At 36.4% G+C, this 25179-nt stretch overlaps 4 protein-coding genes across 6 annotated transcripts; all 4 read left to right on the top strand.

The window, feature by feature from the left end:
* Positions 1-1258: 1258 nt before the first annotated feature.
* LOC140759362 (kxDL motif-containing protein LO9-177) lies at positions 1259-3060 on the top strand. 3 transcript variants are annotated; one of them, XM_073095906.1, is made up of 4 exons: positions 1259-1418; positions 2298-2450; positions 2566-2677; positions 2785-3060. In XM_073095906.1, the coding sequence occupies exons 1-3, from the start codon at positions 1300-1302 to the stop codon at positions 2639-2641; spliced, it is 348 nt and encodes a 115-aa protein (XP_072952007.1). In that variant the 5' UTR covers positions 1259-1299; the 3' UTR covers positions 2642-2677; positions 2785-3060. The 3 variants fall into 3 exon arrangements, with proteins under 3 accessions (XP_072952007.1, XP_072952006.1, XP_072952005.1); XM_073095905.1 differs by lacking the exon at positions 2566-2677 and having other exon boundaries at positions 2791-3060; XM_073095904.1 differs by lacking the exon at positions 2566-2677.
* A 489-nt stretch (positions 3061-3549) lies between these two features.
* LOC140759801 (uncharacterized) lies at positions 3550-7935 on the top strand. Its single transcript, XM_073096475.1, has 9 exons — positions 3550-3879; positions 4301-4372; positions 4493-4582; positions 4981-5023; positions 5830-5936; positions 6090-6185; positions 6714-6904; positions 7009-7078; positions 7559-7935. The coding sequence occupies exons 1-9, from the start codon at positions 3676-3678 to the stop codon at positions 7664-7666; spliced, it is 981 nt and encodes a 326-aa protein (XP_072952576.1). The 5' UTR covers positions 3550-3675; the 3' UTR covers positions 7667-7935.
* A 3341-nt stretch (positions 7936-11276) lies between these two features.
* On the top strand, positions 11277-17241 carry LOC140759493 (uncharacterized). The gene is made up of 9 exons (XM_073096074.1): positions 11277-12249; positions 13055-13184; positions 13368-13852; positions 13936-14016; positions 14180-14278; positions 14492-14605; positions 14713-14796; positions 15246-15317; positions 16288-17241. The coding sequence occupies exons 1-9, from the start codon at positions 11929-11931 to the stop codon at positions 16549-16551; spliced, it is 1650 nt and encodes a 549-aa protein (XP_072952175.1). The 5' UTR covers positions 11277-11928; the 3' UTR covers positions 16552-17241.
* A 1759-nt stretch (positions 17242-19000) lies between these two features.
* Positions 19001-25167, top strand: LOC140759492 (WPP domain-associated protein-like). The gene is made up of 6 exons (XM_073096072.1): positions 19001-19229; positions 19697-21996; positions 23124-23250; positions 23941-24042; positions 24334-24431; positions 24768-25167. Exons 1-5 carry the CDS (start codon positions 19212-19214, stop codon positions 24415-24417), a joined length of 2631 nt encoding a protein of 876 aa, XP_072952173.1. The 5' UTR covers positions 19001-19211; the 3' UTR covers positions 24418-24431; positions 24768-25167.
* Positions 25168-25179: the final 12 nt, after the last annotated feature.

Genomic DNA, 25179 nt, shown 5'->3' with positions numbered 1-25179 from the left:
TATACCCTTGTTCAATTCCCTCTACTCTTTACTGTGGATATATATATATATATATAATAGTATTATATCGCCGTCTCTATTCACACCTGATTTGATACGGATAGATGCCTTCCCTTATTCACCTGCTTATTCACAGTGGAATAGATCTGCACCTCGATACCTGCCCCTAGTACGTATATCTGCCGTCCCATCAATCATAGACGGCCGTGATGCGCTCTTATCCGTATGACTTGACCGGGATTGTTCTTTGTCTTTGTCTTTGTCGCTCTTTCTTTCTTTCAGAACCCAGGGAGAGGGTACCTAATTGGAAAGAACAAAAGTATTATCCCCCACCTATAGCTTTATCGTGGTTTGTTGGAATAAAATAGGCGGATGGGGTGATAGGCCGTATCTCTATCCGCAGTATATGAATCTATGTTCGTACAATCTCCGAGGCAGCGATGTGACTACATTATCTCGTGGGCCCCGGTTGTTCGATCAAGTGGTCGTATTTTAATGCGACTGGGAAATTTACACTTCACACCTTCCTTTTTAAGCGGGTTTGCACTTCGGACCTGAGATGCCGCGTCATCTTTACCTCGATCAAAACCGTCCAAATTTGAAAGGGACGGTGGTACCCCCCACCCACCCCCTCCATCTTGCATCAGACGTACAGGCGGCACTTAATCAGCGTGAGAAGAATGGATTGGACGGTCGGAGATCAAGGGGGGAAGTCTGCACTGACTTCGCCCGGCCGCATCAGGAAGTCGGCAGGCGGTTTAACCGGGAATAAAGTAGTGGGGCCGCCACTGCAAGGTCTTCCACGTGTCGGTGAGACGGTATCTAACTGGTTACTGGTCCCTAAAAAGGCCCGTTGCTGTTCGTATACCGTCAGAGTTCCCAGGCGAGCAGCAGCACGCGTATGACACATGATGCCGACAGGAATGCCACTGTCTGTCCATAGAATCACGAGACTACCACCTGCCTGTGAGACCCCCATATCGTCATGACATCCATGTCATGCATGTTGGCATGCATGTATGGCCATCATGTGAGGCATCCAACCTCCAAACCCAGTATAAAACCAACCATGCCTTTGTGGGCCTTGGGGCCTGTAACAATTAAATTCTACGAAGGTTTCTTTCGGAAATGAGAAAGTTTACGGGGTGTTTTCTGTAAATGCGTTCCTACAGAAGAGGGGAGAGGATGGAGAGATCACAGCCGTTCGTGGGAGACACGGGTTCCTCGTGATTCACGACTTTAGTAGATGACGAGTATAGTGGAACTCGAGTGGAGATGGGGGGGAAATAGAGAGGTAGAATGGAGAGGAGAGAGGAGGAGGAGTCGATTAGGGCCGCGTCGGAAGAGGTCGCACGAGAGCTCAAGACGCTGATCGATGCAGGGGAGGTCGATTCCATCAAGCAAATCCAGCATCTTATGTACGTGATTCTTGTTTGCTGTTGTTGTTGCTATTAGAAATTTTTGTTTACTGAATTAGGGTTTCGTGCTGTTCCATTTGGAGTTATAAAGATTCAATTGTTGGGGTAAGTAATTATTCTCTAGGGTTTACTTGGATTGAGAATAAGGTCTCGCACGACTCTTGCCAAATGCTCATCGAAATCTAGGACATACTTTGGTTTCTAGGTTTACTTTATTATTATTATGACGTTCAAAAGAATGCTTGGACTCTTGCTAGTTCCGTTTCACATTCAAAGACAATTTGTATTTAAAGATCACAAATTGGAGAAACGAGCTGGCATTAACGACTGCTTGGTTCATACATTAGCTAGGCAATGAGAAATGAAAGCTATTAATTACTTTTACATTTAACAATCATTAATGAATGATGTCCAGAATAGTGTCATTGTATCTATTATTTGAGGCTAAATGTACAACTACAATCATAATCAATTATGATTATGCTCAACCTATACTTTTTTCCAATGTTAACTGAGTGCCCCTTTCATCTTCTACTGCATTCTTTTCAGCCTCGTACCAATTTTTCATTCTGTATATGTTTGGAGAGAGAACAAGCCTCAGAGGTCTTTAGGCATATCATTTGTTGTTTCCTTGTTGATTATAAAATTTGTACCGTACTTGCTTAGGCGAAGTATTTCCATAAGATTTTGCTTGTCTATTCCCTGAGTTCTGCTCCGTGATGATTATTTCTATATATGCATATGGAGTTGTTCTGTTTACATTATTTAGCAACAGTAATGGAGAAAATTCTCTTTCAAGTGCTCTTATGGTTACTTCTATTGTCATTATGATGCTTCTGTTGGAGGAACCTACCTTAATTCCTGTTGTTCCAACTTCAGATTGGGAAGACTGCAAGACAGTAATGCTGTCTTATCGCATTTCAACGAGTATTCAGAGCGATGCTTTGATGAGGTATCTGGTGACTTTGCAAGAAACACGCGTCTTCTGAAGTCCATGAAATCTGATTTAGACCACATTTTCTTGAAGTTGAGGTTTGTTTCATCTTGCTTCTCATTTGTATTTTTAGTCGAAACTCGAAACAATGTTCTTGGCGGTATGACTTGGTATGACTGTAATGCTTGCCTCTTAAATGTTCATGCATTCAAGCCATGTGAACAAACTCTTCAGCGACGATGATAGGGCTATATCTTGCCCTCCTCCCCCGATGTACATACTGATTTAGACAAATGGATGGATTCCTTAGTCATGTTTACCTACTGTTCAGGCAATTTCTCATATTGTACTTATTATGTTTCCTTATGATGAAATTGCGAAGTATGTTTAATTTTCATGATTTCTCTCTGCTAATCTTTCGGTCCCTTCAAGTTGCAGAAGCATGAAGGCAAAGCTAATAGCCACATATCCTGATGCCTTCCCGACGGCAACCATGCTGGACCAAAGGCCCGACCTTGAAAGCCCTCTGCAGTAGTAGACAACAATGAGATGCTGGGACTAAGCTTTTTAGCTGTAGTTGATACAACTTCCATTGTGAGAGAAATGTGTACATGCAACAAATTCTAAATACCTTGAAAAGTTTATTATGTCTTCATAAATCCTTACGAAGGTGTATATGACATTAATGAGTGTTGTATTGGGTACAAATATCTACAAGAACTGCAAATTATGTAATAAAATTGTGAAACTCATAAAAAATGTAGGTGTTTAATAACTACAAAGTATGTAATAAAATATAACTATCTAATATTATAAATTATGTAATAAAATTGTAAAGCTCATAAAAAAAGTGTGGAAGTAACATATATTAACTAGTAACTATATAGTATATTTAATAATCACTAATGTTTTTCTTTTAGCTAGATGAATAAAAAAAGAAAAAAAAATTATTATAATATATTATCATATCTAATGGAGTGTAATATATATATATAATGAATAATTTTTACAACTTTCTCTCTTAGTTTTATACTGGCGGAGAATAATATGTCTGTCTATTGTAAAGGAAAATCAATTTTTATGTTGTTTTTCGTACAGATCACCTTATAATTTTTTAAGCCCTATAAAATGTGAAAAGAAATAGTTGAAAAAAAAAAAATGAGACAAGATTTGCTTAACATGTCTCAGTTACTTGTCTTACCCGAACTTCTTACTATTCCAAGCAAAAGGGTAACGGAGTGGTGGTGAAAAGAACGCGAAAAAAGGGTCTCTTTCCCGTCTTTCTCGCTTCTCCGCTCCGACCGCTTCGATCTGTCGCCCGCCATGGCAAATCTCCCTCCTTCCCTCTCTATAAACCCTTCCTTCTCCGCTCCAAATCCCTCTCCAGTCTCCGTCGCCGCCGCTGCGGCGGCTGCCGGAGCCGCCGCGCAAGCCACGAAGGATCGCAAGATGGCGTCCGCGGAGCAGCTTGTCCTGGAGCTCTGCGATCCAGAGCTCAGGGAGAACGCTCTTCTTGATCTCTCCAAGGTGGGCTCCTTTTCCCCCCTTCTTTGTGCTATCTGATGCTGCTTTTAGGGATCTCCTTCGAAAAGTTGGATCTTGGAGAGCCAGGGTTTATGGTGCCTTGTTGGTTTTGGGATGGGTCTGTGGTTTTCTGAAATTTGGGGAAGGTATTTGTGTTTCTCGTAGAAGTAATGTGGCAAAAAGGTTTGCTTTCCATAGAATTACGCTTCTTTCCGGGGATTTGGGTTTTGAATCAAGGAAAGAAAAAAAAAAGAGAAGAAGTTAGGTTTGATTTACGCGTGTTAAATATTTGATTTGTGCTAATTGTTTGGCAATAGTATGTGCATGAAGCTTGAGGAGCAATTGGTTGGAAAATATTTGTCTTTTATTTGTGATAATGATCTTAGGGAAGGAATCATGGACTTCTGTTTTGTTCTTTTTTCAGAAAAGAGAGATATTTCAAGATCTAGCTCCGTTGTTGTGGAACTCTTTTGGAACTATTGCTGCACTCCTCCAGGTAGGCTGCGTCTTCAACCTTCTATAGATTTAATACACTTTTTGGTATCAGCTTCAACTAACTGTTAACCTCATTCAGATGTTATTAATTGGTCTTGCTTTGCACTCGTAATATATGCAGGAGATTGTCTCGATATATCCTGCACTTTCACCCCCCACATTATCACCAGGTGCATCAAATCGAGTTTGTAATGCGCTTGCTCTTCTTCAGGTCAGACTTTTATTTATAATTCCAGTTGGTATCCCTTTGGTGTCTTATGAAAACAAAACCCAGCAAATTCATTTAACTAGTAAAAATTAAAAAAAGAGGCAATACCTCCTTGCATTAGTATTTCTGCCATTGATTCCAAAGGGTAGCTCAGGCTTGAGCTGAGCCTAGACACCAAATATCATGCTCTTGGCCTTGTTGGCTTGAACTAAACAAAGTGAAACCTCTATAAACACCTTGGATCATTGGCAACCCTGTGACAGTTATATCTACTATATCATATGACATGTGATCTATGATTGCATATTGGAAAGCATTGCGAGAATGCTCATGGTTTGCACAACAATATAAAGGAGCTAACTTCTAAATATTTTTCTTTGTCTTTGCTTCTTTCTTTTCAGTGTGTGGCATCACATCCAGATACAAGGATTCTTTTCTTAAATGGTGATCTACTCATTCTCAGTTTATCCACTCTGTTTATTGCTGCTTTGTGTTGTTAAAGTTTCGAAATGATTGAGAATGTTGTTTTACTATTTCATGTGGTTCCTTTTTTATATGTTCTGATTAAAGTTTTAAAATGGTGATCTATGCATGCATATGTGTACATGCGCACGCAAAAAGGCATATTCTTCATGGTACAAATGATTAGTTAAAGAATAGACATAAAAACAGCCAGGCAAATTATCCTATCCAACAACATATGTAACAGTTCTCAAGCTTAATAAGATGTCCACATGATGCTGAAAAAAATTTGGTCCAGCAACTACATGAGGATAACATATAAAAACATATATTAGAATGTCTAACCAAATGTGTAAAAATGGTGCAGCATTGCACATGTTGTCGACACATCATGCTGCGTACCACTTGTCAAAAGCGAACTTGACACTGACTCCACATGCCAACTGTGATTTGCACATATTGCTAATAAATTATGAAGCTTGCCGCTTGTCAAAGCGTGTCAAAACTGACACCAACTCTGTACACCAGGTGTGGTTGTGATAATCGTGCTAAGCATCGATACTTCTAGATGGCATATGTTATGCTGCTATTGACCATCTATTTAAAATTTTTAACCATCATTGGAGGCTCTTATTGGATCTTCTCATTTCTGGTGGTAAATTTGTACAATATATTGCACCAAAGTCTTTTTCTTTCAACTAGGTACTAATGATTCTTGTTCGCACAATTCCAATTGTTTGTCTGTGTTTTTGTTAATAGAGTTTGTTCTGTCTTCTTTTGTTTTGCAGCTCATATACCTTTGTATCTGTACCCTTTTCTAAATACTACTAGTAAGACAAGGCCATTTGAGTATTTGAGACTGACCAGCTTGGGAGTTATAGGTGCCCTGGTAAAGGTAATTCTGCTTGTGTATTAGTGTCTTACATATATGAAAGATAAATACGTTATTACTTATTAACATATCTATTATCACCAGTTTCCTGAACAGATTTTCTCATTATAAACTGAGATAAATCAATAACAGCTGTACTGCCTTTTACACTTGCAGGTTGATGATACTGAAGTTATCAGTTTTCTTCTCCAAACAGAAATTATTCCACTCTGCCTACGCACAATGGAGATGGGTAGTGAACTTTCAAAAACAGTATGTGATATCTTTTTCCTTCTGTTTCGAGACATCACAACTGATTACCATATTCTCCTTTTTCCCCCAGACAATTGTTGTAGTAAATGTTATTTCCTTGTTCTCTCTTAAGACTCTTCCACTGACACCTGCTATGCTTCAAAATGATTTAGAGAAAATAAATGATATTTGAAGAAGTTTATTAAAAGATCTATAAACTATGCCCTTTTATTGGATACCCATGCTTGTTATCCGAAGCATGTCAACTCTTGAAGAGCATTACCTGTACTGCTTACAGGCTTGCTGTCAAGACTCTTACAGACTTGCCTTATCTTCCATTTGCTTGCTCTCTCTTACCCAATAACCATGAATTGTTCTATCGAGCCATTTCTTTGGTTACATGCTGAAGTGTACTCTATCTTCCTTATTTAGAAACTTTGCAAATTGTTCCTTTTATCTTTTAATGCAACTCATGATCTGTTGATATGTTTGAGTAAACATAGAATTTGCCTTCAGATTTTAAGTGACTAAATTGAGTGTTATCTGCAGGTGGCAACTTTTATTGTTCAAAAGATTCTACTGGATGATGTTGGGCTCCGGTATATATGTGCTACTGCAGAGCGTTTCTTTGCTGTAGGTAGTGTTCTAGCAAATATGGTCGTATCACTTGCCGAGCAACCCTCCACAAGGTTGCTAAAGCATATAATCCGTTGCTATCTTAGATTATCGGACAATCCGAGGTTTGTGCATGCATAATTTTGATAGCACTTATATTATTAGATAGTATTTTATTATTCTATGCTGGGCTGATGTATTTACCCTGATGTTTGAATGTTTAATACAGGGCATGTGGAGCTCTGCAGACTTGCCTCCCAGAGATGTTGAAGGATGGAACGTTTAATAATTGTCTCCGGGTGAGTGCTGAATTATCCTCATAATCATATATATATAGCAATTATATGTCTGAATCAGCTATATATGATGCTCTTCAATACTTAGAGGCAGAATACATATTTGATACATCATATTCTCATAGTATAGCTTTCAAATGGTTGCAGTAAGTTTACATCCTTGTGTTGTTCCCTACCTAGTCCTGTTTTTATTTAATGGCTGGAGCAATCGAGAACACCTCGATAAAGCACAGGATGAAATTTGCTTTGTTCCCCTGCACCTCATCAATAGAAGGATCACTTATACCCATTACTCTTATTGTGCTTTTTTTTGGCTTTATCCTATGATATAATGCAACTGCTATACCTAGCATCTTGACTCCTGACATTGTCTTACTGATTGTTCGTGAGGTTTGAGGTCAAAAAGGCTAAACTGAGATTGTTTACTGTGCTATTCATTTTAATGGGATTATTTATCGAGAATCTTTATATAATTTTAACCAGGATGATCCTGCAACTCGGCGGTGGCTTCAACAGCTGATACACAACGTAACTGGAGGAAGCTACGGAGCCTCTCCTCAGGCCGGACTTGATCACATGATGGCACTATAAATTAGTGCTGCTTCTTCTTCTTGTTACACTCAGGCTGATGTGCTGTTTATCTACATGGATATACATCCTTGGCATCTTCATCTCTAATTGCTGGAGGCTAATTTAATCTCTTATGTATGCTCTCGAGGAATGTTGTAACTAATTCAAAATGTTGTGTTATTTTTGTAGTAATGTAGACATGGAACAGGAGGAGCCTTTTGTTGTTCTGTGCTTCGAAGATACCTTGTAACATGTGAATATATATAAGAGGAACACGACCCATGTACTAAGTCTTAATTCTTAAAGCCTACAGCTTTGTTTCTTGTTAATTGCTTTTGATGTGTCACTTGATGAGCATAAGGCAGCTAAATTAATCATGGACATCATGTGTTCACTCATTGCTTGTACTCCATTCTTCCTCTACCATGGAAAAAGCTTTCCACTTTTGATAAGAATTATAGTAACAAGAGAAGTGGAGATGTTTATTCGAGCTCTTTTTTGCTGCTTGTGGTTACTGGGACCAAAAGCTAGGGGGAGTTAGAATCTGGACTACCTTTCTCAGCCCCCCCAACTTTATTTCTTTCCTTCTTTCTCCCTTTCTTTAAATATTTCTTCTTCTCTTGGGTCATTTGCATTACAAATCAAAATAGTTATTATTATTATTATTATTATTATTATAAATCTTGCATTATTACCCATCTTTTATTTTACTTTGCAGAACCAATCAAATTCAGCTATACATCATCAGACATCAGATTACACTAGTTTAGATAATTTTTCAAATTGAAATAAAAAGTGGGTGACACTGTAAAATCAAGGGGCTTTTATAATTTAATTATATTTAATTTTTCATTCAATACGTCAAACTAAGTGCATATATTTTATTATAAAATAAATATTGTTAGTCATGCAGATGGCCCTTCTGATAAACAAGTTTGAGATAATAAATTAGTCATAAATTAGCAACTAATGCTACATTTTAATTAAGACAAATATATTATGGCAGTACATATTGATCTCATTCCACAGACTTGAGCCTACTAAGACATAAAAATATTTGTGTCCATTTCTTAGGATTAGAATAAATTAGTTTGTTTTTTTTAAAAAAAAATGGAATAAGTTAGCTAGGAATTAGCTAGAGTTGTTCACTTAGTCTAATGGTGGAAACAGTATTATAATTCTAGAACTAGAATAAAAACAAAGTATAATTCCTAAACTTAACCCTAATGTTTTTTAATACATCCAATTTAGACCAAACCATCCCCTTTGTATTCCACCAACAAACCTCATAATTATTAGATTCAAGCTTTAGCTCTTCATTCAATTTAAATAATTTAAATTTGGCATATTCCCCCAAATTGGGTCAGTTCAACCCATCAATAACTTTTACTTAATATGCAAGACCATCATATAATTATATGGACTTTGTATTCCAATAATTCACACAACTCATGCCCCAGTGAGTTTGTTATACTTAAATTATTTTTTAAAAACTCTTACATTTATTCATTTTTAATTTAATGATGCCATATCCTCTCAAATTTCTATAATATCTTCTTATTCAAAAATAAAAAATAACATTATTTTCGACAAATAATTATTCACATGAGCTTAGTGAGTTCGCATAATATCAAAGCAAGATGTCTTAAATTTAAATCTCATTTAGTTGATTAAAATATTAAAGTTTATTAATAATCAAGATTAATAGAGTAGTAGTAGAGGATGCCAAAACTTTATTCATCTAATTTATTTTTTTTTTGCTTACACGTAATGTTATACAACTAATATTCTACAAGTAAAGCTAAAATCTTTTTGAGTGGTCTAGTGTACAAAAGCATTACATGAAAGGGATTGGCTGATGGAATTTAGAATGATCTCCAAGTTGTTCAACATAATTTGACACATTCAACTCATGTGGTTGGTTGGTTTGCCCCAAGGTCTCTCAATCTATATCATGCCCTAATTATTAATCCCCATAATTATCAACTTAAGAAGATTATATATTTTGTAATGGTGCTTTAGAAGATGGTATCTTATATGTTAAATGAAAAAAAAAAAACTACTTAAAAATGTGATGTGGGTATTAACCAAGAAGTCATAAAATATAGGGATGCTATTATTATAAAAGTCTCCAATAAAAAGTTCATTATGAAGTTTTAAATGAGAGACTATGTATAAAGCCACCTTGTTGTTTAACCACTTACATAGTTTTGTTGGGTGGTAGTTAGTGTAGCATTAGTTGTTAAACAACAAGATGTCAACCAACAACATTAAGCAACAAAGTGCATTACTTACAACTGCCCTTGTCCTCTAAACCCTTTCTTTTGACTTGGCAATTATAACAAGTCAATTGAAGTTGCTTGAGATGGAACATCTAAAATCATTGGCATGAGATGTCATCACATGCTTTTCTTTTCTTTCTTTCTTTCTTTCTTTCTTTCTTTTTCTTTATGAAGTGCAACCAAGATATTGGTAGGATTTGGTACAATGATCTTCTCTCTGTCTCTCTCACTCTCTGGTTTTTTTTTTTTTACTTTTATTGTTTCAGCTAATTACCTACTTCAACTTCAACTCCTCTGATGATGTTTTCTTTACTTGCTTGATTTCTTAATAGATGAAGAATTCAATCCTAGTTATTTAAGTGTCTGTGATATCATCAAATCATACTTAGTCCATATATATATATATATATATAATATTTTTTTGTACACTTATTATAAAGAAGAATTATATATACTAAGTTCACTTGTATATGAATAAAATTTATATTCTAAAATATGTCATTTTTGTAAAAGAAAATTAAAATAGTTTTCTATCTTACATAGACATCAATTACCTAGTTTTTGTTTGGAAAAGTAATAATAAATATTTATACATCACAAGAGATTCCTTAATTTCATAATAAGTAGAAGAATTACAATCTCATTAGCGACAGTTCTTATAACTAACTAAAGAGATTATATGATTGAATCTAACTCTAAATAAGTATTATGGAGAAAATTATTTAGTGTCTGGTGTTAGTTTAATCAAATATCTTGACCCACATGACTTAAATCTAAATTAGGCTGTTGAATATATTGGCTAAAATTTGATAGGACCTTAGTACCTTTATATCTAGGAAAAGTTGACGGACACTTTATCTAACCCATATCTAATATTCGAGCTCCTGAATAAATAAAAAGTCCGAGTGTATATATTTTTTTATAGTACATGTATATTTTATTATAATAAAGTGTACATAATTTTTATATATAGTGCATACCTAAGTCTATTATTATAAATAAAAAAACTAAATATAATTAAATTAAAAAGAAAAACCCAGTTAGTAATGTACTACTAAACTACTAATGCATGCATAATATTTTCCTTTTGGATTCTAACAATAATCTCCAGTTATGGAATCTTCCCAATAACCTTAATAAAGTCCAATTAATCCACCATTTACCACCCATCCACATGCTTCTTTTGGGAGCATCACATTGGATTAATAATTAAGAATCACGTGATCTACGACAGCCTTTTCCCATATAGAGACATCTTGTAGTTCTAGTATCCCCCACTACTTAAAACCTTTTAATCTCAACCTAATTAACCTTAAATCTCTCTATCGTTTAACTGCGGTTATTATTAGTTATTAATCTTCTCTCCCTCTCTCTCTCTCTCCATCTCCCTTCTCTACTCTTCTCTTTTTCCACTCCCACCTCAAACCCCTCGCCATGGCCAACCGGTAACAAGTAAACAAACCCTAATCTCCTCTGCTACTCCATACCCTTCTTCTTCTTCTTCTTCGTCTTCTTATTCTCCTCCTCCTCCTTCTTCTTCTTCGGATTTCTTTTTTTTTTCTTTCACTCCTTTAAATCCTTCTTCTTTTTTCACGGGCTTTGCCTGAATCCGAGGGAAAAAGTAAAAGAGGGGGAGAAAAAGAAATAAATAGAAAAGCTAGGTTTTCGTCAGATTCCCGTGGATCGAGTTGGTCATTTTTTTTTTTTCTCTTTTGTGCCGCTTCATAAGAGGAGTGTTGGATTTGGCTGTCGGTAGCCTTGGAACAACCCCTTCTCCGAGATCGGTTCTCTTGCTCTTGGTTTAGTTGTTGCGGGCTACCCGGGAGTTCGATTGATGGATTTCGAGTTTCTTGAAGCAGATGGGGAGAGGTGGAATTTGTGATCAACTTGGGAATTAGATTTCGTGGGTTTTGTTAAAGATTGTATTTTGAGTAATTTCCTCGGGGATATGATTGCTCGAAGTTATAGGCGATGCGATTGATGCAAGTATAGGTGTCCTTGATGGGCGACATAGGGTTGTTGAAGCAGGGATGGAAGTGGTTGCAGTCTCAGAAGCAGGCATTCATGGGTGCACGAGTTGCAGCGAGCTGCGCAAAGGATAAGCTTGTGTTCTTGATCGATCGCCACTGGCCGATGGTTTACGGGGGATGTGTACGAGTTGGGAGATTTCTTCTTATGCTACTTCTGCAGTGGAAAGATTGTGTGGTCAGGGGCTTCTCATCCTTGATCAGTTTGGGTTCTACTGCGCTGTTTGTCATAATGTGGAGTTGCTTTCTTTGCTTGACTTCGACGACTTACCTTGTTTATGCACTTCTTAGTCTGGTTTGCTCTCAAATCTCTATATGACTTTTGCAGTTGCCTTTTGTCCCCTTACTTATTTTATACCTTATTTGCTGTCTCCAAATATATTTTTGGATGATCTATTTTGTTTATGCAATTGGTTTGATAGATTCCTTTTATCTCAAAGAATCTAATTTTCTGCCTTTGTTATGATATTATCATGCTCCATTTATTCATAATCTTACTCTCCCATGTAAGACTTTTCTTGCATACTTGCGCATGCCATTTTCTTTTTTGCTGCTTCATTGTCAACTCACTTGAATTGGGAGAATCTGAGTGAAATTTGAAGAATTCCTTTTACACGCTTTCTCTGCCATATGACATGCTTTATCTTATTTCTTTCTTTTCACCAATAAGTAGTTTGAGTAACTGTAGGGAACATCAAATGAATCTCTAGTTATTCTTATATGTCATGCTATGCCAGAGAACATGTTAGCATCTGCTTTTCTTCACTTTGCTAGATAATTTATTCAGATTTTTTTGCGTAATAACTAATATCATATTGTGATATATAAAACGATGTGCTAGAAGTTGGGTTGTTCAGAATATTGGCATGAACTGCTAATTTTGTAGTATGGACTTGAATTTACAGAAATGTGGCTATGATCTTCTGTTGTACCATTTGGAATGTTTTGCTACCTGTGATGTTTTTATCTGTTCTCACTATGGTGCGTAGTATATGGACTTTATACATACAGTAGACTGTTCTTTATTGAAGGAATCAGTTCTTACTTACAAAAAAGGGCCTCTTGGTGGATCACATATTTGGCACATAATTTTCTTTCAGGGAGCTGCTGGGGCGTCTATTCATTATTTGGGTTACACCCCTGGGGTTCTTATTGTAGGATTGTTTGGGATTTTGATGATGTGGATATTTGGAAACTTCTGGATAACAGGAATGCTACTTACCGCTGGAGGTGAGTTTTCCTCTCTTCTTTATCTTTGACGTATCTGATATCTTATATCTGAGTTTGCTGTCCAGAGTCTTATATAAATAAATTTGATATCCATTGCCTCTATACCTTAAACTTAGTCTTGTAAGGATTTCTAGCACTAGACTAAGAGTTTTAGTCGTTGATGATTTCTTTAATGTGATGCAGGTTATATATATTCCCTAAATCATGCTCGGTTTCTGATACTCATGTCGAGTGCATATGCTGTTTATTGCATCAGTGCTCGTGTTGGATGGTTTGGAGTTTTTCTGACACTAAATATTTCTTTCCTTTCAAATGATTTTCTGAATAAGTTGTTTCAAGGGTACGATAGCACCAATGAAAATGCAAAATTTGAAGAGCCAAAGGATCCAGAACCTGTAATGGAGGACTTGTCTGGTTCTTGTGAATACTCGCCTCCGACTGGTGAATCTGCAAATGTGGACTCCTTTAAGTCTTCTTCCTCAATGTCCACTACAGAAGTTCTGAATACCCAGAAGGATGTTTCTTCTAGCAAAGTTGTCAAAAATGATTCGACTTCAATAGATGAGATGAAGAGGATAATGGATGGCTTAAACCATTATGAAGTTTTAGGCTTCCCTAGACACAAGGTCATTGATCTAAAGTTACTAAAGAAAGAATATCACAAAAAGGTAGTGATTTATCTCTAGTAAGTAATCGTAGTTGAGAGTTAGTTTGTCTACTGTATCTTACTGGTTTTTGTTTGCATATGTAGGTTCTTCTTGTACATCCAGATAAAAATATGGGAAATTCTTTGGCTTGTGAATCATTTAAAAAGCTTCAATGTGCATACGAGGCAAGCTTCTGTTGGTGAAGGCTATTTTCTTCTTATTGCAAGAATTAAGTGGCATTGACAATAAAGAGCAAAATTGAGTCATTGTTTCTCCTTTTATCAGTACCTATGGTTCAGAATGGTTTCTGATAGATTGACAGCTGCACCTTATCATTGTGTTTTTCAGGTTCTTTCAGATGTAACAAAGAAGAACAATTATGATGACCAACTGAGGCAGGAAGAATCCAGGAAAGTTTCTCAGAAATCTCGTGGTATCTCTCAGCAGGTAGAACTATTTATTGCTTGATGCAGACTATATATATATTTTTTCGTTTAAGTTGAAATTGCTGTTTACCAGATAAAAATTAATTACTTATCATTGCACTAGAAACAAAAGCTTATGTTTAGTTGTGTCAGAGAGTATCTAATTTGGCAAGTGACTGTGTAACTCTTCACTGCTATGTACTTTTTGCTGCCTAGCTGATGTCATCTTTTATAGGATGGGGTAGAGTTCATCTCCGAAGAATCCAGACGTATAGAATGTACAAAGTGTGGCAATTTTCATATATGGATATGTACTAGTAGAAGTAAAGCCAGGGCAAGGTGGTGTCAGGTTAGAACCTATTTTGCAACTCAACATTTTCAAGTCCTTTTTTTTTCTTTATATGTAGTAAGGGCATTTCGAATTCAACACCTGATCAGTATGTATACTGGCATTAGGATTGCTGTCAGTTCCATCAAGCTAAGGATGGAGATGGATGGGTAGAAAATGGGCGCTCCCCATTCTTTCCAACATCTCAGAAGGTATTTTGATTTTCAAAGATTGTATCCTTCTCTTTTTTCCTTCAGGCATTGTTCAAATACTCTTTATAGTGCAATTTTCAGCTGTAAATGTCTTTCCTTGCTTATCATATTACTTCTGGCATAAACTGTTTGGGTATGAATTTGTGACTTTCCTCGTTGTTTGATAGTCAATCTAATTTCACAATATTTGATTCATAGGGAGTGCTAGAGATAGCTTATGTTGCAGTCTCTAATAATTAATACATAGATTAGTTGATTAAAGGAGGTTGTGCTCATCCATGATATGTCGGGTTTCTATCTATTAGTCTTCTCATTCTTTGATACTTTTCAACTCCAATGCATGCTAGCAATGTGTTTCTTTCTGTTTCTTCTTTTTGAAATTCGGGCCTGATATTGCATTAGCTCTCAACCTATTGTCTGAAAAGGAACTCACACTTCTTGCTTTGCAGGTGGATATACCTCGAGCTTTTGTTTGTGCTGAAAGTAAAATATTTGATGTGTCTGAATGGGCCATTTGTCAGGTCAGTCAGTGTCTACTGTTTTGTTGTGCTGACCTCTTTCTCTTCTTAGTTCTCTATGATCTGAAAATACATCATAAATGTCAGTGGTGTTTGTCGGCAATTCTCTCATTGCCATTCTTTCAATGTATTTGTGCCTTTTACTATTAAACTTACTCTTGTGCATTCTGAAGTAATTCACAAGTTTGTTGGTTTGGCGGTGAAGTGGGATATGGCATTTGTATGATTGACAAGGTCTTTTTACACGTCTTTTATCGTGTTATAGAATATATTTAGTGAAGTATCCCGCCCAATAAAATTTCCTGTCCTGGTGTTGTGTTAGCTATATAATTAAGAAACTGCATTCTATCAAGTCAATGCAGCCAAACAAATGACTTTAAAGAAGACTTTCGGAGCCTTTTGTAGTGGGTTTTGATGAGATGCTTTTGGTTTATTGCACTTGAAAATAAGTTCAGATCGTTGTTTACAAGCCAAACTGTTGATTTCTACTTTCTCATAATTTTGTGGTCTTATACATGGAAGATCAGATATGCTGATGACTATCAGTATGAAGTGTGAAAAAGTTGATTCTAGTGCATGAGACTCCTACTAGTGCAGGGTTTGGCCGTCTGGGGAGAGCATGGTGTAAAAGCCTTGCCTGCCTTCTTCTTTACAATCTCTTTTCCAAGTCTAAAAAAATTGTTTTTGTAATAACTTTGCTTGAGATCAATCACTCCATTAGTTTTTGTTGTTAAGAAGTATACTCTGCTTCCAGTTTAGATAGCCATTTTAGCATGCAATTTCTCCTGCCCGCGTCTTTCTTGGCTATCCATTTTAGGTGATGACTCTTTTCTTCGTAAGAATATAGATATTTGAGTTGCAAACACAATATCTATTATCTTTATTTACTGATAAAAATAATATGCATAAAAAGGAATTAAAAGGAAAATTACTCACTCTTCTTTGCCTCCACAAAAACCATATTTTTGTACAGGGAATGGTGTGCAGGCCTAATACTCATCGTCCAAGCTTTATGGTAAACATGGTTGGTTTGGATAAGACGACAAAGAGATCTAACAATTCCAAATATCCATGGGGGTTAGATGCTGAGATGATTCCTGAAGATGACGAGTTTGAGCTGTGGTTTCAGCAGGCCTTGGCATCTGGTGTCTTCTCTGAGACGCCTAAGCGTAGGAAAAGCTGGAGCCCCTTCAAGATGCCCCAGAAAGGTATCAAGAGTTGGCGGAGATCTCCATAGTCAAACTGTTAATGTGGGCAAGTGCTTTGGCAGGAGGGTTTATTTCAGTCATCATAAAAGAAAAGAACAGGAGAAGAAAATAGATTGTGGGCATATATTCTCTAGAAAGAAACAGGAAAAGAAAATGGAAAGGTTGATATAACTTTTCTTTGTTGACAGGCGTCTCATTTGAGTTTAAAAACAGAAAAGTAGTACTAAATGGTGCTCTTGAAATGTCAAGGATTTTACTCCAGAGAATGTGATATGAGATATCACAGGACAACTCAAAGAGAATGGCTGATGCTGTAGTACTCTAGTCCTCCTTATCTGTCATCATTTTACCCCTTGTGTTTGCTTCTTCATACTAGCGGTCCCCATTGTATTCCTTGAAGCCCTCTAAATGTAAGGAAAACTGTACCTCATTCTTAGTTTGAAGGCAAGGGACCATGCAAGAAAGTGGACAGAGTTTTTCAGGACAGTGACTGGATATGCGTGGCCTTTCTTGCTCATCTTTCGGAGAAGAATAATGGAAAGCTAGTCACTTTAATATGACAATCTGTAAATAGATCAAAGCTATCTGTTGAAGTTTACTGGTCTCTGTAACATGTACACTAGAGAAACTGGATTAGTGCAAGCTATCAGTCAAGTCCAATGTAAACTTTGTGAATAAATGCTGGTGGTCGAGGTTCAGCTTTTCATTTATTGATCTAATGTCAGCGTTTGCAGCATCATTCCATTTACCCAATATGAAAATTTTTCAGTGATGAGTATGCGTTTTGATTCCCTTTCAATTAAAAGGAAAGGAGATGGCATGTCTATTTTCTTACTGCTGCAGGTCTACATGGAACCCCTGAAAATTATCACAATGTGTTTCATTGCAGAAACTTCATGAAATCAGGTCAGGTTTCTTTGGAGCTGGATTTGCATTCTGACATTTATCTTATTACTTTGCTTAGGGCTTTCTATTTTGAGTTGTCAAGCCTTTCCAATATTTACTACATTAAATGCAGTTAATATGTAGATGGGTTTTATTTGAGTGAAATGCATACATTTTGTGTAAGAAGTGTTTTAACTAGCTCATTGTTCAAGATTTTGAGGTAGCTTTCTGTCATCTTTTCGTCTTACTCATTTAATGTGCTTATTAATTTTGGAGTAGCTAGATATTGTTACCATCTAATCTTCATAGAGGAATTTGTGCTTATGCTCTTGGAATGATGTCAGGGTGAGAATTTTGTGTATTTCTGTAATCTTTTGACTCCATTCAACCCATGATCTTCAATTCCAGTCTGAACAAATTTGGTTGGATCCAACTTAGACTCCAAGTCTAGATTCCAACCGAGTCAAGTCTGGGCCAGTAGCATGATTAATTTTTGGTCTTGGATTGTTTAGCATTAAATAAAGCTCTTTATCTCATTGTGCTCAATGAGGTCCTGGTTCAGCTCACCAACTTTATTTAGGTGGCACTCATTAATTAATGGGCCCAAGTCTGACCATTAAAGCTGAGGGCCACCATTTGACCCACATTACTTAATCCACTTAAAGATGATATTAAATGAGAAAAATATTTTTTGCATCCACCCATGAGTTCAAGTTCCTGTGTCAAAAGGTTAGCTTTGTAGTTTTGGTCTTTGGCTATTGGATTATTTCTTTATGCTCTCTATTCGGTTGTTTTGTTCGGTTATCGTTTTGCTTAGCAAAACATTTGAGTCGAGAGATTGAGACGATGGATAATTCCAGAGGAACAATTCGATTGCATGGGTCCCAGTTCACCACTTTTTCTTTCTCTTTTCTTTTGCCCCATGAGCTAGCTAGCTATCTGGGATCCAGCAGACCAACCTGGAAAGCTTTCCATTTGTACCTTCCCCTGTTTACCCTAGGATAAATGTTGTTACTATCCCCTGTTTAATCCATTCTTTTGTGTGTACTCAAAAGTTTTCCGTTTCTGCGTATTATACCTTTTGAAACTCATACTTTCATATGTTGATAGCGTTCAGATTACTTCTTAACTGTTATAAAGTATAATCTTAATAATTAAACAGACAAAAAGAAGACATAAGTGTGCTTAATTAAAAGAAATATACCTAAATAAAATTAACAGTTAGTAACGTTTGAGAGGAGGCACCAGTATAAAAAATAAAGTTGTAAGTGAACCCATAGAAAGTCTAACTATTTTTAAGATATATATATATATATATAAATAAATTTAAAAAGATATATATGTGAAGAACCCACTCTTATTTTTAAAAATTAAAATAGGTATGGACCATATTTTGTGGTAATTTAGAAATTTAAGGAATCAATTATTTAATTAGCAATTTATTTCCGACATGAGGATGCTTTCCGTGAGCTTTCCTAATTATCATTCTCTCCCCAGCGACTTCTTTCTCTCACTCTTCTACTAAGCTTTTTGTCCTATCTCTCTCTCTCTCTCTCTCTCTCTCTCTCTCTCTCTCTCTCTCTCTCTCTCTCTCTCCTTTTCTTTGCCACTAGCCCTAAAGCTTTCCTGACAAGCACAAATAAAGAGTGAAAAAGATCCCTCCTTTTTAGAGTCCACTGTTCGCCGCCACTATTAAAGGGAGGGGAGGAGAGAGGGCACGAGATTTCTCGCGCGAAGCAACCGTCGTGGCGCGAATTTTGAAGGGGATCTGTCGGCCCCCAACGGTCGTTTCGCCGCTCCCCTCATGGAGCGAACCCAGATCGTGAGTCTTGCCTCTCTGTTATATCGCTTCTTCTTTCTGATTCGTTCTCCGCCTTGGTAGATTTGTTTTGGTTCGTAATGATAGGGAGGGTTAGCAAGATCGTTTCTGTTTACGGTTCAGTTCTGTTCTTCTCTTCTTTGTTCTATGCTTGAATTTTGTGATTTGGTGCTGTTCTTGGCCTTCTTGGTAAGGCTTCCCCGTCTGGATTTTGATTTGGGATTTTGGTTTCGTCGTATCTATGAAAGATTTGATTTTTATTGGTCTTTAGGTTTACTTTTGTGAGAAATTCTTACTGGAAATTTTTATATCTGATGGGGCCATCAATCTTCGCAAGATTTACATATCTTGCCAATCTGAAAAGAAAGAAAGAAAGAAAGAAATGCAATATTGATCATATTAAGGTCCTTCTGAATCAGATTCCTAAATCTTTTTCTTATCTTGTTAAGACTTGCTAGTTCGTAATGCAGGTCACTGCTGGGGATTCTGAAGCCTTGAATGAGAGGCTTGCCCTGTCAATTGACGGATCGAGGGCACCAAGTACTATTTCTGAAGAAAGAGAGAGTTTCGAGTATGACTCAGCTCTCTATGAGGGGTTTCTTCTTGATGTAGATTCTTATTCTGATGGCCTTAGTGACCGTCTGAGTTTCACGAGGATGGGGGCCCATTCTGACATTGGTGGAATCACAAGTCCTGCTGATGAGGAGGTCTTAGAGAAGATTGTTTCAAAAGAGGCAGAGATATCTATGTCAGAAGAGAGGTCGCAGTCTTGTAAATCCGATGATGATATGGACAATAGGTCAGAAACATTTGCGATTGTGCCAGAACACTTGCTGATGAATGCAGAAATTGATCGGGAACTCTCACGGCTGCATCGCCGCCTTTTAGATTATAGCATAGGATTTAGTTATGCAGAACATATAGAAAGGTTGAGGTTTGCAGTGGAAGAGCAGCTCCAAAGGCTTAAGGAGGACATTGAGGAGTTGAAAAGTTCAAACTTGCAGGATATGGCCAATGCCAATTCTATGGGTGTAGGGTTGTGTTGTGTGCTTCCAAAAACAAAAGGTGATGAGAAGTTGATTGAAGTTGATGAAAGAGTTGATAGCTTGAAGATGTTATTATCGTCAGGATTTGATCAAATTGTTGACATGTTTGACTTAGTAAAAGATTCAGTCTCTGAACTTCAGTGGGAACATGAGTTGCAGAAAGAAATCAGCGGTGCCATGATTCAGAACTATATTAGAGGTATTCAGGATGAGTTTGAATCAAAACTTTTTGAGCAACGAAGTCTTCTAAACACCCTGAGCAAGAACTGGCAGGAAAGTGACAATGAACTTGCTGCCATTCGAGAAGAACTTGATGCTATTTCTAAGTCGTTGAATCCAGAACCAAGTATGCATCACGGCCATGAAAGTTTTAAAGTAAAGATAATTAAAAAATGGAAGGACCATTTTTCTGGAAAAGGATTAGGTGAACATCTCTCATCACCACATCATGAGGGAAATGGAATTCTGGTGATAGAGAAATCTGGAATTGCCAGAGAGGTTGTGTCATACAAGGCTGACTATCCCCATTTGAAGCACATGACAAAAGAAGAAATTGTAACATACTTTAGATCTGAAATGATTAAGATGAGGAGACAGCATGACTTAGCCTTGCAAGAGAAGACGGAAGAGCTGTTTAGGCTCAAGCGAGACTTTTTCAAGGGAAAGGGCTTGTTGTGGAAAGATAAAGAACTTGAATTTCTGAAGAAGAGAATTCCTGAGGTCATTTCAAAGATGGATAGGGTCCTCCTAAGGAAAATAGTTGCACCTGTAATTAGCAATGATCATGATGAAATACGCAGATTGAAGTGCAGAATAGATTCCATACTTTATGAGAATCAGCGTCTTCAATGTTTAATTAAGCATCTGTTGTCTAAGGTCTCAGATGCAGAAGGCAAAAAGTCATTTCACTCATTGTCTGAAGCTAAACTTTTGAAACAAATTAAGAATCTTGAAGGTGAATTCAAAGATCTGAAGATTGAAGGTAACATTAGAGATGAATTGTATCAGACTATTTTAAGAGAATTAATTGATGATTGCAGGAACACCTTGGAGAACATAGACACCCAGACTAATATTCTGCAGGAGACATACTCCATTATATATGGAGGAATTATTTGGGATGCTATATCTACCATAAATCCCATTGTGCTAAAATATCAAACAGAAAATTGTGCTCTCAGAGAAATGCTTTTAGAAAAGGAAACAACATTATGTTCAGGAAATGAAGAGAATCAGAAGCTGAAGCATTCCATTACTTCTTTATCTTCATTGATGGATGAAAAAGAGAAGCTAGCAAAGGATGCTGAGTCTACAATTTTGCACCAAAGGAAGCAATTTGACATAGTAAACCATGAAATGAGTGTTCTCAGAGACCAAGTTGGCAAGCAAGTGATACTGATCTCAGATTTTCAGAGGGAATCAACCTCACTGAGCAGTAGATTAGATGAGAGTTTGCAACAAATTAGCAAATATGAACTGGAGATAAATGAACTCAACCAAAATTTATGGAGTACCTCAAATGCTTTGGAGGAAGAGAAAAAGAAAAACTCCATGCTTTGTGGCATTATTGAGGAGAAACAGAGGACATTGTCATCATCTATCTCAAAGGAAAAGGAGCAAGAAAAGAAGTTAGAATGTACTATTATATCTATGATGGAGTTGTCCAAAGCATTTGCAGATGTTGAAATCAAATTATTAGAGAAGATTGGAAGAAATGAAAACAGGTTTTTATTCTTCTTATCTCATTGTTTTTGTCCATTTTGCCCATTTTAGTTTCGATTTGGTAGTAGTTTCTTTTGTAGACATGGTTATCTATCTATGACTAGATGACTAGATCCATCACTGTATATGTTGATTCAATTTAATTTCTACTGGCATGTAATTAGTTAACTGCAAAACAAACTTTGAGACCTGTTGCTTTGATTAATGAATTTGCCTGATTCATGGGATTTTTATTTTCCAACTGACAAGAAGTTTCTCAACTTCAATTTCATTTGTGAATTTTGAATTTCTTCTCTTTTCGAATCATCTAGTGCAATCTTCATTATGTAAGCGAGACCATATCAAAGATCTCCAGATTATGAACATTGGGAGCTGGTGTTCTCTTTTATGTCTAAGTTGGTAATTTCTTACCAGTTTATTTTCCTCAATAAACTCAAACTACTAAATTATAACCAAGCTGAATATTTTTGAAAGTTATATGAAAGTGTTGTTTCTCCTTTCTTTGCACCCAGATGTATCAAATCTCATAACATTGCATGGAGCAATTTTCTAGTTAGGCATGATCTAAATAAATCTAATTGTGGGATATTCCATCTTTTACTGCTACTAATGTTACCAAGAACTATTATGAACTAAGAAGATTGAATAAGGTGGCTGCTAAAGTTGAAAACAAATCACAACAAAAATAAGTAAGTTTAGCATTGTGAATAATTGTGTGTTATCAGTTGCCAATGCCCCTGAATTCAGTTAAGTGACTATCTTGTGGTTGTTGTCATTGTGAACATCTTCTGATTCTCTGCAAAGACATGGTAGTGTTGGCTAATTATGTGGATAGATGCAGAAATATATACAAGTATGTCTGTCTCTGATTCTTCTCCTGAGAAAATGGGTATTTGTTGGTTCAAATAAAGATTACTGATAACTTGTACAAGTAATGCATATTGAAGTTATGCCGTGCTTATAGGACCTTCAGTTTTCCTGTGGCTAATTTGACTCAATTTCAACACTTTAAATCTGTAGATGTTTCTTTTCAGATAAAACTATAAATTCAAGTTTCGTTGCCTTTTATGTTGGTGCGTGATTCTCATGATTGGATAGTATGAAACATCTCTTGTTGTTCTATTCACAGGTTAAGAACTTTGAGCCATCAGTTCAATCCGGTGGCACAGCAGGCCATCCAATTGAAGAAGGAGGGAGCCTCATGCAAACAAATGCTTGAAGTCAGATGTTCAAATCTCCAAAAGGCTGAAGCTGAGGTACATCTAGTTCTTGGATATCTTTCTTGCTGTACTTATCTGACATATTCTCTAAAGGGTTATGTTTTCAAATATATTTACTGTTAGTGTTACGCTCATAGAGTCATAGATTTCATCAGAAATAGGAACTTTTTTATTCCAAAGTTTTACCAGTATGTCATTCTTGTTACTGTAAAGTTCATGCATAAATCCAATTGCTTGAACTTCCGGTGCTTTGCTGGATAGGTGGATCCCAATTTCATAATGTTATGAACCTCTAATATCTAAAGTGTCGAGGAATCTGCTAGTTACAAGAATCATAACATTGATTTTCTCAGTCTAATCATTTCAGGTTGCTTTAGATTTTCTGATGCTTGTAGACTGTGGACCTTATGGCTTACTACAAACTGAACTTGAACTGTACTTCCTGAATTAGGAAAGTAGCTTCTGGGAGTTGTCTTCGCACTGATATGTAGGATATGTTTGGAAGATTCTACTTCTTAATTAACATCCTCCTGCATTTCTTCCTAAAACTAGAAGGTAGGATTAAAAATTTTATTGGAAGAAGATAGTCAAGTACTTAAGATTAATAGAAATTCTTGTTCAAAGTTGGGAAGGTTATTTTTATATTTTTAAGATGAAAAGCTTGCTTATATCAATATTCCTGGAAAATCCATGTGGGATATATAATTTAATTCATATGTGATTCAGGCTGATTTGTTGGGCGACAAGGTTGATGCTCTCTTGAGTATACTGGGAAAGGTGCACGTAGCATTTGATCAATACTCTCCACTGTTTCAGCATCATCCAGGGGTAAGTTTGTTTTAATCTAATGTACTTTCATCATTATTTTTCGTGATTGACTATTTCGATGTAAGATGGTTAGATGGTTTATGCTCATCCATTATTTGCTAAGATTTATGATCTTATAGTATGTCTTGTTATGTATGATTTACATTAGATAATTTTGTTTTTTAATTAGCTTTAAATGTCAAAGAGATTGCGCTCAAGTTTTGGCAACATAAAGCTTACAATTGGAGGCATGTTGCAGCAAGTTGCATTGTGTATCAGTTTATGTGATGTTCACTTTGTTTTTATATGCAGTTACTAGATGTTCTCTTGAGGACGTGTAAAGTCATTACAAGTTTGAAAAGCAACGAAAGCAAAGGCAGAAAAGATGCAAAATAAGCTAAAATAACTTGGTGAGTTCCTTCTCTAATCACCATTGTGAAGCTTTCCAACAATGCTAAACTGTATACATTTTTCAATTAAACTGGTCTATCCTAATTGTCAAGATGCTGTTATTTCAGACTTCATCCTGTGATTAGTGGGCTTCAGTTATAATGTGCTTAATATGAACAAGTTGAGTGGTAGTAAGGTTACCTTTTGTATGTATATATTCATGACTTCTCAAATGTACCCCTTTTTATCATTTCTGTCGTTGAGGACGAGATTCTTCTTTTGCAAGCTCTTCATTAAGTTTATACAACTCTGCTGATTGTTTTGACTCGAGATGGTCATCTTTTATGATCTCACAGGTGATCAAGATCCTAAAATTAGCACGAGAGGTAAAGATGAGAAAACAACTCCAAAGCGAAGATTCATGTCTCATTGCAGGAGTGTTGTCCCGCGTATCCCTAAGCGCACGGAGTTGTTCTGCAACAGTTCTGAGCCAGATGCTGTTACGCAACGGAGAAAAGAGAGCTGAAACTCTTAAGAACAAGAAATCAGAGTGTTCCATAACTACACAATTTGCATGTTTTGCATGAATTGGGCAGACTTAAGAGTTCCATTTTGGTCTTTGGATATTGCAATTCTTTCTGTAAATATATCTACAACCAGAGTCACACGTTTTGGAAGCTCAACCTGTATACGGTGTAAATGTCAATATATACACATTCTCCTTTTGAAGTAGATTATATATAGTTGTTTACATAACCTTGTGGATAG

This window comes from Typha angustifolia, chromosome 4 (assembly GCF_048772165.1).
Source record: "Typha angustifolia cultivar Huaian chromosome 4, ASM4877216v1, whole genome shotgun sequence".
In the NCBI taxonomy this organism is placed as follows: Eukaryota; Viridiplantae; Streptophyta; class Magnoliopsida; order Poales; family Typhaceae; genus Typha; species Typha angustifolia.
The sequence above is the reverse complement of the archived record's forward strand: the minus strand, read 5'-3'. Positions and strand labels throughout refer to the sequence as shown.